Source organism: Tachyglossus aculeatus, chromosome 6, assembly GCF_015852505.1.
Source record: "Tachyglossus aculeatus isolate mTacAcu1 chromosome 6, mTacAcu1.pri, whole genome shotgun sequence".
Lineage (NCBI taxonomy): Eukaryota > Metazoa > Chordata > Mammalia > Monotremata > Tachyglossidae > Tachyglossus > Tachyglossus aculeatus.
Genome location: NC_052071.1, coordinates 29,410,022 through 29,424,842, shown reverse-complemented (window position 1 = coordinate 29,424,842; position 14,821 = coordinate 29,410,022). Strand labels below are relative to the sequence as shown.

General features: G+C 45.8%; 1 protein-coding gene across 1 annotated transcript in view; it reads right to left on the bottom strand.

Moving 5' to 3' along the window:
• LOC119929537 (COMM domain-containing protein 5-like) overlaps positions 1 to 14,821 on the bottom strand; it is a 43,125-nt gene that overhangs the window by 13,096 nt on the left and 15,208 nt on the right. Inside the window, exons 2-4 of the mRNA XM_038747710.1 lie at positions 10,334 to 10,494; positions 9,537 to 9,565; positions 6,375 to 6,425 (exon numbers count right to left, since the gene is read on the bottom strand). Coding sequence (XP_038603638.1) covers positions 6,375 to 6,425; positions 9,537 to 9,565; positions 10,334 to 10,494 — 241 coding nt within the window. The remainder of the gene's footprint in view (positions 1 to 6,374; positions 6,426 to 9,536; positions 9,566 to 10,333; positions 10,495 to 14,821) is intronic.

Genomic DNA, 14,821 nt, shown 5'->3' with positions numbered 1-14,821 from the left:
GTCTTTGTGCAGAAATGCTCTGGGCATGTTACTCCCCTCCTCAAAAATCTCCAATGGCTACCAACCAACCTATGCACCAGGCAAAAACTCCTCACCCTCGGCTTCAAGGCTGTCCATCACCTCGCCCCCTCCTACCTCACCTCCCTTCTCTCCTTCTACAGCCCAGCCCGCACCCTCCACTCCTCTGCAGCTAATCTCCTCACTGTGCCTCATTCTCGCCTGTACCACCGTCAACCCCTTACCCACGTCCTCCCCCTGGCCTGGAATGCCCTCCCTCCGCACATCCACCAACCTAGCTCTCTTCCTCCCTTCAAAGCTCTACTGAGAGCTCACCTCCTCGAGGAGGCCTTCCCAGACTGAGCCCCCTCCTTCCTCTTCCCCTCCCCATCCCTCCGCCTTACCTCCTTCCCCTCCCCACAGCACCTGTATATATGTATATACGGTTGTATGTATTTATTACTCTATTTTACTTGTACATATTTATTCTATTTATTTTGTTTTGTTAATATGTTTTATTTTGTTGTCTGTCTCCCCCTTCTAGACTGTGAACCCGCTTTTGGGTAGGGACCATCTCTATACGTTGCTAACTTGTACTTCCCAAGTGCTTAGTACAGTGCTCTGCACACAGTAAGCGCTCAATAAATATGATTGAATGAATGAATGGGCAGGTAACATGTCTACCAAATCTGTTACACTGCACCCTCCCAAGAGCTTACTACATTGCTCTGTACATAGTAAGTGCTCAATAAATACTACTGGATGACTGATTGATTGATTGATCTAGACCTATGCCTCTACTGGTTGCAGAGCTCCCAAGATGGTGAATGGGAGACTGTACTCTCCAACCATGCAGGGGTGTGTGTGTGTGTGGGGGGGGGGGGGGGGTGCCAGGGGAAGAAAGAAAAATTAGTAGTAGGAGAATCAGGCAGAGCCCATCTGCAAACTACCAAGCTAGTCTAGGAAATAACGGACACTACAACTCTTGTCTGTAGACCATAAGCTTCCTGTGGGAAGGGGTTGTGTTTACCAACTGTTATATACCATTTCTCCAAGTGCTTAGAACAGAAAGTGCAGAGCATGCATTGGCTAATGGTCTGTCATACCACCTCCTCCCTCTCTCTACCCACCATTCTAGGTCTTCCTCTTCCAAGAAGCTTTCCTGATTACAAGACCCTTTCCCCAACTTGCCAGCAGTATACTCTATTTCCCAGTCATCTTTTTTCAACTCATCCTTACTGGTATATCAATTATGATGACTTCTGTCTTTTCTCCTGTATCGACTGAAATCTACTTGAAGATGGAGATTGTCTATTCTTTAACATGCACCCTGAGCACCTTGTGCAGGGATTGCAGAAATGGTTCCTCCTACAACTTGCTGACTAACTTGCTTTGTCGATAGAGAAACCAAATTACTGCCCAGTAAAACTAATTACTAACAACAGGTGGGAGCCAGCACAGTTCACTGATCTAAGTACCGGACAGTGGGGAGGAACAGTAAGTTCTTCTCCCACTGCCTCCAGGGTTAGTGAAAAAAGGCACTTCCCCCTCCAGTTGTCTCTGTACTTCCTCTCCCCTGTATAGGTGGCCGGGATGTGGAGAAGATATTTTCACAGAAAAACATGCAAGGAAGATCTTCAAAAAGCACAGAATCAGCCGTATGAATGTCCAATCCCTATGGTTTAACTTAGCAAAATCACCCCTTAGCAGCTGAGACAGAATTCCACTAGAATCTCAGTTCTTGTTGGAATCCACTGTTGCACTGTGCCCGGGGAAGCCCCACCTAAACAGGTTTATCTTCAGTCTGAGAACGGGAGTTAAAAAAATGGCACTTGGGGCTTCAAAAAGCAAGCAGATAATCTGCTTGCAAGAGAAGTCAATTCACTTGTTCCCCCATCATCGGATGGCGGAAGGCAAAGGACACAAGCCACAACATCAAATATCAGAGTGGTCGAGAAGCCTGGAGGAGAGACTCCTGGGTTGGAAAGCAGGAGGCCTGGATCTGGTCCTGGCTCCGGCACTAAATAAGGGGCTTCGGCAGTGGGCTTGTCTGTTCTGTGCCTCAGTGTTCTGATCTCTGTAACTAGGACACTTACCTCTCCTTAAGACCAAGTGGCATTGGGAGATGCAAAAGAGAACAGAAGGAAAGAAAGGAGTGCACCTCGGAAGGAAGGTGCTGGAAAAAGACTATATTAGAGTCTTCTGGCAAAGTGAACTCATTCCTATACCTTCATCATACAAAATGAACTGGAGAAAGGGAGTCACTCAAAGTATTCCTGATTGAGGCCCTTCCCCTGTCTCTGACACCTTCCCCCTCCACTACTCGGATCGGACAGCCCACCCTGTCCATCCAGGCACCAAGGAGAAGCTGTTGCAATACCTGGCTTCTGTGGATGCTCTCTCACCAGCAAAGCACTGTGGCCCCCCGCAACACTCCTCTCCCCAGTGCTACCCCGGCCGGGAAGGAAGTGGTGATGCCCACTGGACAGCATCTGAAACTTTAGGATGATTGTGCCCACTGGACTCCCAACTGACCTCTGATGAGAAGCCTGAGAACTGCTCCCTTAACTGAAGCTTCCACTGGCTCCTAGTGTTCTTATTTTCCCATTGTATTTTGTTGTTTTTATCATTTCAATCTTCCCCTTGTGTGTCTGTCGCACTCCCCTTCTGCCCCCAGCCCCCTATTCTTCGGCTGTGTGTGGGCCAGGGATCCTGTCTAATTTGCTTTCCACTGTACTCTTTTCCAATGCTCAGTACAGTAGGTGTTCAAATACTACTGGGTGAATGAACTTGCAGTCCACCATGCTACACAAATGTGAGCATTTAAGTCCTGCTTTAGTGATGATTCCTCAGCCTTTAACTCCTCATTCTGCTGTTTAGATGGAGCAATGGCCTGATTGTGGGTTGCATCCAGAGTAAAATCCAACATGCTCCAGTTTCTTTCGTGGAAAAAGAATTAACCTCAAATTAAAGGTCTGGATCCACCTACAACCCTAAATATTATCAGTCATATTACCTTTCAGGAGAGTAAACACAATGGCCTGACGTCATCGTCCTCACCACACATGGGAGAACGAGCTGGACTCTAGGTGACCCTATGTGGCCATGGCCTGGACAAAGGTCACTGCTGCTACTTGGTGAAGCAAGGCTAGGGCTGAAAACAGCTCCGCTGACCCTCTCAGACATTTCCCTGCCCTCTCAGACATTTCCTGGTGACTGAACTAGCATGGGCGGAGCACTGGGAGCTTCCTGGGTGCTCTGGGCCTCAAGGGGTCAAGTGAGGAAGGCTCCCTCCCTGAGTGTGCCAACTGGGGCACATGGTGAATCAGCTAATCGCATCAGGCCTCTAAAAATAACACAGCAACTGTGTCTGGTAGGCCAGATGCAGTGTACTATGGGCAGGCAGGAAAGCCTAGGTGGATTGATTTTCTTGATGTCAGAGAGTCAGACAACTGAATTCTGATTAGATGCCTCCCAACTCACCCTTTTCCCCTTTTATCTCTACCCTTCCCTCACCGGAGGAGGAGGTCATTCAGTCTCCTGTTATCTGGAAACACCTTCCCCTCAGTTCCTGTGGGGGGGTGGGGAAGGAGGGGGAATTAATAGTTGTTTGTGGAAAGAACTTTATGATCCCTAAGATGAAAGGCTGAAGAGAAGTACAAAGTATGCCTGGGGCTCACAGACATTCCCCTGGGGCATAACCTGCTGGGTGCTTAGCTGTTTGGATGGGGCAACTCCTTTTCCCAACTCAGCCCAGGGCCCAAAGAGGTCCCCAGAGCTCCCTGGCTTCTTTCGTGCCAGCTCCTAAGGTCGCCATGCTTGGTTTCTATTTCGGTTGAAGTTAAAGAGGCTGAACAACTTCAACAATAGGTTAGTATTTACATCTCAAATGGAATCTTCAGCAAGAAACAAAAAAACAAGGAGTTTGTGAGTGCTCGTGGCAAGTTGCCCTCTGCCTCCGTTTGACTGTCAAGCAGACTGCCTGAAAACCTTATTGAAATTGCTCACTCAAAGGATGGTCTACACATGGTATTTGAGAAAAACCTCGGAGACACCAGCTACCTGCAGGGCTTGGTAGCCCAGGGCTTAGTGTAAGGCAATGTTGGGGATAAACTTTAGTCTCTGTAGTTTAAAACACCCTAGCACTCAGTTACTGCACATGTCTACCAACTCTGTTGCACTGTACTCTCCTGAGCACTTAGTACAGTGCTGTGCAAACAGTAAGCGCTCAATAAATACCACTGCTAATGATGGTGATGATTATGGTATTTGTTAGCACTTACTATGTGCTAGATGCTGTACTAAGCACTGGGGTGGATACAAGCAAATAGGTTAGACACAGTCCCTACCCACATGGGGCTCACAGACTCGATCCCCAGAGAAACTTGCCCAAGGTGACAGAGCAGACAAGCAGCAGAGCCAGAATTAGAACCCAGGACCTTCTAACGCCTAGGTCCATGCTCTATCCACTATGCTGCTTCTCTGATGATGATGATGCAGTGAAGTCACCCAGGAATTGACAGCTTGTTGCTCTTTTCCCAGTTTCCCAGTTTGGGGCAAAGGCAAAAGACAAGAGCCAGGGCAGAAAGCCACCATTCCTAGGCTTGGCATTTAGCTGCCCCATTCGTTTATTCATGTTTTGCCTATTATATCTATGTCTATTCCCAAATACCTGCTAGATGCAGATGGTTTGTGTCTGTCCTCTCACCAGAGTGAAAGGTTCCTGAAGACAGGGCCTGTGTCTTTTACATCTATCGTAACTTCTGAAGGGCCTAATACAAGTGCTCTGTGCCAGCAGGCCCTCAAATACTGATGACACTGATGATGAGGACAGGTTACATCACCAGATTATACGGTTATTTGCCTGCTGTAACACTTGCGGGAGTCACCACTACCCCAGGCCTCTTACCTCACCTAAATAAGCAAAGTGCTGCAATCCAGAATGCTGCTTGTGGGTTACGGCACTTAGCCAAGAAAGGAAAGAAAAAAGCCAAGGGCACTCCACAGGTGAGCTGGCCAGCAGGTTCTTGCTTTGAGGAGAAGCCCATGGCAGAGAGGTCCAAATTGTATTACTGATGGGAATGTTAGGGGCACTGAGCGAAAATTTAGGGAGGTTAGATGGTATATCCCCAAACTTTACAATGAATGGTTGGATGACAAGCAAAGAAATCATCACACTGTTCCTCTGAGCCACTGTCGGAGACAGAATTCCGGGCTGGGTGGACCGCTGGTCTGATTCAGTGACGGCGCTGTTCTGTTCGAAGGAGAAGCAAGGAGGGGGCAGCAGGCACTGGCCATTCACAGAGCCAGGCTGAGCTTCAGGGATTTCTGAGACAGAGATTTCTTTAGGGAGAGCAACTGCGGGGGAGGCCTCTCGGTGTTAAGAGACCTCCTCTGAAAACAGCCACACACATCCATTGCAGGTGGCAGAAAGCAGGACAAGGCCAATCCACTGCAAATGACCATTACCATTCAAGAGCCAGATTAGCCAGAGCCAGCAGGCACAAGAACAAAAAAAACCCAAAACAGGTGTCTGTTAACCACTTACTATGAGTGCTGTATTGAGCACTGGGGCAGATACAAGATGATTAGGATGGACTTAGTCCCTGTCCCACATGGGGCTCACAGTCTTAATCCCCATTTTACAGATGAGGTAATTGAGGCACAGAGAAGCTAACTGACTTGCCCAAGTCACACAGCCGGTAGATGGCAGAGCTGGGATTAAGACAGACACTCTGACTCCTAAACCACACGACCTCTTTCCACTAGGTCATGCTGCTCTCCAAGCTTAGTCTCTAGTCCGGCTCTGAGTTAGGATATTGCAAAGCTAGGGGCAGCTGCACTGAGATGCTGAGACTTGCTCCCTTAGGCAAGTCTTCCTCAGATTCAGTTTAACCATCTGTATTATGCATATAAAACATGTTTGCCCCCAGATGGGGGCAATCTAAAACTTCATTACTAAGGGATTGGCCAAGATGGAGAGGGAGGTATTGGGAAAAGGACATATAGGCACAGACACACAAAAACACAGAGTCACAGAAGCTCCCTCTATTCCTAAATTAAGCATGCCACCACGATCCTCTACCCTCCCTCCCACCACTGCCCCTGAGCTGCTCTTACTCTCATCCACAGCAAGCCTAAACACACTGGGAGGAAAGAACAAACTTGTCCAGCCTCTCCATCAGTCTCCTTTGGAGACAACATCCCCAGGGTTCAAAGCATCAGGAGGCCCAGCCCCGAGAAATCATTCATGCAGTGGGACCCATAATGGAGACTTGGAGCCACAGTGGATCTCTAGAAATCTCCCAAGAGCCCTTCCGAGGCTGGAGGGGCCCTCCTTTGTCACCTGCTTTTTTAAGCACGTAAAAAGCACTCACCTGTTCCCGAAGACCACACTCACAAAATCCACAATGAACTCCTGAGGTACCCTTAAACACATAAAAACACACATTGGAGTCATCAACACAACAGCTTATAGTCTCCTGTGAAGCTCATCAACAAATACAGCACTGAGAAGGAACCTGAGGGCGGTCCCTGCAATCTGTCAGAACTTGAAGTAGAACAAGTTGCCACAGAACTTATTGAACACTTACTTGTTGCAACGCACCATACTGAGTGCTTGGGAAAGACAAAATGAAGCGACATGACCCTTGCTCACAAGGACAACTTGAGTGGTCAAAAGGAATAACTGAATACAAGTATTCACATGAGGGCAGAGAAGGCTGCTGGGAAATCAACCGGAGAAAGCTTGTTGGAGTAGGTGGAATTTTTGGAGGGCTTTGACTATGAGGAGAGCTGTGGTCTGCCTAATATGCAGAGAGCATGGGCCTGGGAATCAGAAGGACCTGGGTTATATTCCCAGCTCTGCCACTTGTCTGCTGTGTCACCTTGGGCAAGTCACTTAACTTCACCGTGCCTCAGTTACCTTATCTGTACAATGGGGATTAAGACTGTGAGCCCCATGTTGGGGATGTGGACAGTGCCCAACCAGATTAGCTTCTATCTACTTCAGTTCTTAATGCACTGACTGGTACACAGTACGCATTTAACAAATGACATCTTTTTTAAAAAAAGTTCATTGTTTTGATAGGTAGAGGATGGAGATGGTGAAGGGTTTTTTTCAAGCTAGGTGGTTTATTATTATTGTTATAATAATAATAATGGACTGTAAGCTCACTGTGGGCAGGGAATGTCTGTTTATTGTTATAATGTACTCTCAAGCGCTGAGTACAGTGCTCTGCACACAGTAAGCACTCAAATATGATTGACTGACTGACAATGACAATAATTGTGATATTTGTGAGGTGCTTACTATGTGTCAAGCACTGCACTAAGCACTGAGGTAGATATAAGATAATTAGGGCCCACAAGGAGCTCACTAAGAGGGAGGGAGAACAGATATTGAATCCCCATTTTGCAGATGAGGGAACTGAGGCTCAGAGAAGTTAAGTGACTTGCCCAAGGTCACAGAGCAGGTAAGTGGCAGAGATGGAATTAGAATTCAGGTCCTGTGACTCCTATGCCAGTGCTCGCTCCACTAGGTCATGTTGTTTCCAAGTTCTGGATAAAGTGTCATCCCCCTTCTCCCTCCTCCTCTCACAATTACAGGCCTTCAGGGGCCTGGAGCTTCTCCAGGGAAACTCATTTAACCTAAGTTCAGAAAGGGAGAAGATTGTTGGAGGTATCCTGTCCCAGTTCCATCTACTGAAAACAACAATCAAGAAAACCTCTGCTTCTCCTTTCTTCTGTCCATCTTCTCCCCGCCCTCTCCTGTGGCTTGGCCCTCTTTGTCTGGGCAGTGGACATTATTTAAGGCAGCAAGAACACCTTCTCCCCCACTAGAATCACTTGGAGAGTGTGAGATCAGAGCCCACATTTTGGTGAGTCACTGACATACGGGTAGCTGGAAGACATAGAGAGCTGATCTGTGATTAAGAGCGCAGATCAATCAACAATAGCACACCGATCCAACTTTCCGAACAACAGGACCAGAAACCCTAGGACTATTGTATATCATCAGCAAAACCCCTTCTTATTCCCAGGGGAGGAAGCAAGTACTGATTGGGACATTTGGTGATTTTAAAAACAGCAATATAAAGCAAAAGAATGAAAGCTATGGAGGATAAGGGGGAAAACATTTTCATCCACATGAATAGTGATGAAGGGAGATTCCCTTAAGCAGAACCTAAGTCAAAGGGCTATGGCATAGATAACTTCAGTAAATTCCCAAATATGAAATTTGTAATATGGTTTTATGGTTGGGGCTGGGATGAAGAAAGGGGGTTGCTACATGAGGAGCTGGGACTTAGAGAGCTTTAGAAAAAAAACCGACCATTTGTCACAAGTAGCTTATATCTAGTCTCTTGCCCAGAGGCAGGGGACAGAACCAAATGACCTTGAAATTATCTTCTTTTAGCCCTAGGACTCTGCTTCTGATTGCTGTTACATGTGCTCCCCCATCAGTCAGCCTTTGTAGTTTCCAAGAGTAGCTGTGAGCACAAAAGGCCATCCTGCAGGGAAAGACCTGGTGAATTAAGTGTGCCTGTTCCCTTGCAAATTAATGGCCCATACACAAGAACACAACATAAAACATGCATCCACCACCACTACATGTAGGTTTAGGTCTGTCCCTTCCCCCCAACCTCCCTCACCTCAGCAGCCAGTCAGAAAGTTCCTGTCTGAGGGCTTAAAAAAAAAAGACAATTTCCACACCAAGACATCTCTATGAACTGACCCATGTGGATTCTGATTAAGTCACCCTAAACAAATGTTGTGCTTCGCTAGCTAGTTAGCAAAGGCAAATACACAGCAACAATGCAGCTGAATTTCATACCGGTTAAGTCATCTGTCTTTGTAAAAAAAAAAAGGAAAGTACAACAACAAAATCCCACAAACCCCCTCACAGTGGTCAGCCCAGATGATTGAGATTCTGATACCCTGTTACCAAAACAGACATTCAGGACGTGGCACACCATAGTGAATCAACCCTAGGCTGGCATTAAGTTGGGACAGTTCCAAAAGCTCCAAATGGGCAGTCTCAGCTTGGGGCCAAATCATATCTTACACAATGCCTGATTATCTCTTCTGGCTTCAGATGCCCTCATTACAAAAGCAGTGTTTTCAAGTTACCCCTGATTGGGACCACCCTATGACACCCCTCTGCTCAGGCAACTCAGACGTAAAGATGGCAAAGAACAACTAAGAATAAAAGGGATGGCCTGGTCAGACTGTTCTTTCAGGAAGGGAGGTGAGAATTTTGGGTAGCTTTCTGGTAGCACAAGTTCTCAGTGATCTTGTTTTAGTACATTTAAATCCAATGACTATAAGCCTCTACTGAGAACTACAGAATGACTGTGGAAAAAGGGCAAAAAAAGTTGATTTGTTGCCTAGTCAGGCTTTAAGGAAAATATAATTCTGTACAGAGGTACACAGTTAAGAACGTAAGTTTTTAAAGAGGTTTGAATATGTTTCACGATGTCCTGAGAATGCTCAAGATAAAGATTTCATTAAAACAAAATTAGAAGGAAAAATGACAATACCTTAGATCTCTGAGGTCTTCCTTAAAAACCTATGGAGAAAAGGAAGATGACAGTTTTTCACATTATAGGACAAACACCAATGCCACTAGTTTCTTTTTAAAAACCAAGCCTACTTGGTAATTACTCTCTACCTTTTGTTTGGGTAAAAGTTACCCTGGACCAAGCCTGAAGCAAGTCAGGGCGGGGAATAAAAATGAAGCAAAATTCATGGAGGAATTCACCCTGGTACAGTATAATCAGATTTCCATCACGGACAATCTGTGAGATACAAGGCAAGTCCTCCATTCTCCATGGGCCTCAACTGGCCCACTTGAAAATGGGGATAATTATATCTGCCCCTAAGGAAGTCTTTTAGGGATGTAGTGAGGAAAAATGATGGAACAGATATGAAATACTGTAACCTCCTTGGAAGGAGAGCACAATATCAATCTGAGCTGTTTCCCCAAGTGTAAACCAAACACAATTACTAAAAGATTTTATGAAAATTTAACTCAGCTAATCACTTATATCCAAAGATGTAGGAAGTAAAGAAGATTTTTATGGTCAGGGGAAAATAAGTTGGGAGAGCTATGCTTGGAAAGGAAAGATAATCAAGGCAGTTGGTGCATAGCTTCCAAAATGGGAATGAGGTGAAATAAAATTGAACAATGATCAAAAATACATTTCAGCTGACTGGTTTTTGCTGGAACAACTTTTCGAAGTGAGGTCACCTTCCTCTCCTACTCTATTCCTCTGGGAAACAAGGCTTCACTCTAAGAAAAGGAGTGGAGGGAAGATCATATCCCCAAGGTACTTACTTCTTGCTTAAGGGTTGATGTTGGGAGTCGGAGTGCTTCTTTGAGAAGGGTGTACATGCCCGAAATCAGGACACTGAGCTGTTCATCAGACAGACTGGAGCTTTCCGAGATGAGTCTGATTGATTCTCTGCAGTCCTTCCCTTCCAGGGCACTGACCACGGCTGGAACACAGCAACAGCAAGTCACTGACTGAATCCCAATCGATCAATAGTATTTGCTGAGCGCAGACTCACTTGCTATACTAGACACTTGGGAGAGGGCAATCACCTGGATACATGATCCTTGCCCTCCAGAAGCTTACAATCTGGCAGGGGAAGCAGGCATTAAAATCATTTACAAATAAGAGAAAGGAGCAAAATGGATATGTGAGTGAATGCTCAATAGAGCATTTACAAAAATGCTGCAGGTGCTTAGTTGGCACAAATGCTGAGACAGTAGTTGGGAGAGGGGTGTAAATCACATGAGAGGAGAAATTAATCTGGGAAGACCTGGAGGAGAAGTGATTCCAGAAGGACTTTGAAGATGGGGAAAACTGTGGTCTGGTGGAATCAATGTGGTGGGAAGGGAGAAAGAAGAAGAACCTGAGCAAGGGGTCATAGACAGGAGAGCTGAGAATGAGCAGGTTAGTTTGAGAGGAATGAAGAGTGTGAGCTGGGGTGAAGAGGGAGGAAACTGTGGAAAAGTAGGAAGGAGAGAGACGATTGTGTGCCTTAATGCCAATGATCATGAGTTTTTGCTTGGTGAAAGAGAAAAATGAGTAACCATTGAAGGTATTTTTGAGGAGAAAGGAGATATGTGCAGATAATAATAATAGTAATAATGGCATTTGTTAAGCGCTTACTATCAACATTTTAGGAAAATAATTCAGGTAGCAGAGTGAAGTACGGCCTGGAAAGGGGAGACAATAGGGGCAGGGAGACCTGTGAGGCAGTCAATGACTGGATGGAGTGGAAGAGCTCGATCCTGAAAATGCTGAGGGGCAAAAAACAACAGATTTAGTCACTGACTGAATGGGGGAGTTGAAAGAGAAGGTGGGGTCAAGGATAATGCCAAAGTTGTAGGCTTCTTAGATGAGAAAGATGGTGGTATTTTTAACTGTGCAGGGAAAGATAGGTGGAGGAAAGGATGTGGGAGGGAAGATGAGGAGTTCAGTTTTAGACATCTTGAGGCACTGGGGGGCATTCCATGTAGAACTTCCATGTTGGGAGAAGTACCTGTGACAAACAACAGCAAAGCCTTTACAAATGGAAACACCAGAGAGATGTACCATAAATTAATTTTTCAACCATGAAAAATCAGGTGAAGAACTTGAGTTGGGGAAGCTCCCCAGTCTCCTTTACCTCTCAGATCACTTGTGGAACTCCTGTCCAACCCTAGGGGCAGAGGCTGGACCTGCTCCACTACTACTAATTCTCTATGCTCTAAGCTTCCTCCTGATTCACTCGTCCCAGAAATTGGTTCTGGAGAGAAAACTCTAGTAGAAAAAGTATCAGTTCTCTTTGAAAATGTTGTGTGAATCAACTCAGGGCATTTGAGTGCTTACCGTCTGCAGAGCACTGTACTACTTGAGAGAATGCCACACATTAGAGTTGGCAGACGTAACCCCTGACTTCAGGGAGCTTAGCATCTATTGGGGGAGAAAGATGCTAAAATAAATTACAGATAGGGAAAGTAGAAGAGTATAAGGATATGTGGGGGTAGGGTGAGTATCAGAATGCTTAGGGGATACAGACCCAAATGCATAGGCAAGGTGGAAAGGCAGGAAAAGAGGGTGAGAAACTGCGACGTTAATCAGGAAAGGCTTCTGACAATGAAAGGCACAGATGGATCACTGTATCAACCTCCTCACTGACTTCCCTGCCTTTTCCTTCTCCAGTCCATACTTCACTCTGCTGCCCAGATCATTTTTCTGAAAAACTGTTCAGTCTCTATCTTCCCACTCCTCAAAAACCTCCAATGGTTGCCCATCCACTTCTAAAACGAACCAACTCCTTCCATCGGCTTTAAGACACTCAATCAGCTTTCTTGCTCCTACCTTATCTCATTAATTAACTGTGATAACCCAATCGGCACACTTCACTCCTCTAATGCCAACCTACTCTCTGTTCAATCTCATCTATCTCGCTGCTGACCTCTTGCCCACATGCTCTCGCTGGGCTGGAACTTCCTCCCCCAACTTGACAGTCTACCACCCTCACCATTTTCAAAACCCTTTTAAAATCACATCTCCTCCAAGAGGCCTTCCCTGACTAAGCCAACATTTCCCCTATCCACCCTCCCCTCTGCATCATCTATTCACTTGGCTGGGTACCCCATAAGAACCTTGATACCCCCAGCACCAGAATATTTATGTACCTATCCTTACACTCTACTATCTCCACTGTTTGTCATTCATTTTTATTTGTCTCCCCCTGTAGCTCTAAGCTCTCTGTGGGCAGGAAATGTGTCTACCAACTCTATTTTAATGAAGTTTCCCAAGCACTTAGTACAGTGCCCTGCCCACAGTAAGAGCTCAATAAATGCCACTGATTGATAGTGAGAGACCTTATCTGTAACTACGTTGGTCTGTTCATCCCAGTCTGCAGTAGAACCCTGCAGGTCATGGTACAGTGAAGGTGGCCTGGAATTGGAGCCCATGCCCTGTTTTAAGAGCTGAGATAAAGTAGATCAGCACTAGCCCCAACTCTACATGCTTTCTTGGGTCTAACAGCCAAAGTCAGGAAATCAGTCATCTCAACGTAGGTCACTTCAAATGGACCTTTAATGCATCTTAATTCCCAAACACTTCACTCTGAACTACACCACAATTATTATCATTATTTCAAATAGCATTTGGCCCTTGAAAATTCTGAAGGAAGTACAACATTTGCATGGGCTCAACTCACATTCACCCATATCATCCTTTCCCTTTCAAGGCTCCTTCATTAGGCTAAAAAGCACAAATATCTGCCCACACTAAGGACTTGGAGATTTCCTCCTCTTACAAAGCGTCTCCTAAAAACTAAATAAAAATAAAGGAGAAAGTTCCGCTGGCCTCAGTTTGACATCTGTTAGGCCTCCACCGATTTCTTTTAGGCTCCCAAGACTGTGGGTCATTTCTTAATTTCACTGCTCATTTCAAGACCTGTTGAGGACTGATGAGATGGCTCTCAGTCAAGATCCCCCAGTCACTGAAATCAATCACTAAGTCATATTTATTGAGTGCTTACTGTGTGCACAGCACTATAAGAAGTCCTTGGGAGAGTATAATATAATGGAGTTGGCAGACACAAGGAGCGTACATTCTAGAAGAGTGAAACTTTCTAGTGTTGGACCTCTGATGTGTCAGAGCATCAAGAAGCCTATGAAGAAATGTCAGGCCTATCTCTCTGCACAACTTTGAACAGTCCCATGCTCTCGGGGCGCAGTGTATATGGCAAGGTAAAATAAAATTCTTCCCCTCTATCATTTTGTCACGTGAATATTACATCTACGAAAAGACAGAAGCAGTAGAACTATTCCTTCCAGCAGGTAGAAGAAACTGGCCTCTCTTCTCTTCTAGAGGCTGGGTTTTGAAGTCCCTAAACACAGCAACTCACTGTGGTTCTACTTGAATTGTTCCAATGATTTTGACACCTGTCTACATGTTTTGTTTTGTTGTCTGTCTCCCCCTTCTATACTGTGAGCCCATTCTTGGGTAGGGACCATCTCTCTATGTTGCCGACTTGCAGTTCCCAAGCATTTAGTACAGTGCTCTGCACACAGTAAGCGCTCAATAAATATGATTGAATGAATGAATGAATTAGGAGAAACCAGTGATGTGAGACTGTTCCACCTCTGGGAGTCCCCCTGAGGTCGGACTGGTTTTGAGGGTTTCCTCTCTGATAGACGATCATGATGTTTATTAAGTGCTTACTTTGTGTCAAGCGCTGTTCTGAACACTGGGGTACATACAAGTTAATCAGGTCAGACACAGTCCTGGCTCCACATGGGGTTCACAGTCTAAGTAGGAGGAGGAACAGTATCTAATCCCTAATTACAGTCAAGAAGTGAAGTGAAGTTCAAAGTCACACAGCAAACAATTGGTAGAGCTGGGATTAGAACCTAGGTCGCCTTACTCTTAGGCCAGTGCTCTTTCTACTAGGCCTACTTCTCAGGTGGCTGCTCACTAACATAACAATCATGCCTATGTCCAAGGCTGCCCGCTCAGTGCTTTAGGTAGGCCCTTCTTTCTGAAGACAGTTCCCTCAAACCTCATAGGGATGGTGATCCCCCTAAAGGACTAATATCTGGTATTGAGGGTGACTGGTTTGGGTGGGTAAGAGGTTACTGTGCAGAGGGCTTGTGTTGCCTGACCCTAGAAACATGCGGAAGATCAACTGACAAGCACCCATCTCCTCCTCCACTGTCCCCGCGCACCCCTGAGGACACAGTTTCTACCCAACTCCTGCCAACTGCTAAAGGCTTCATAAGGCACAACACGCTCCCTAGAGAAACGCACAATGGCTT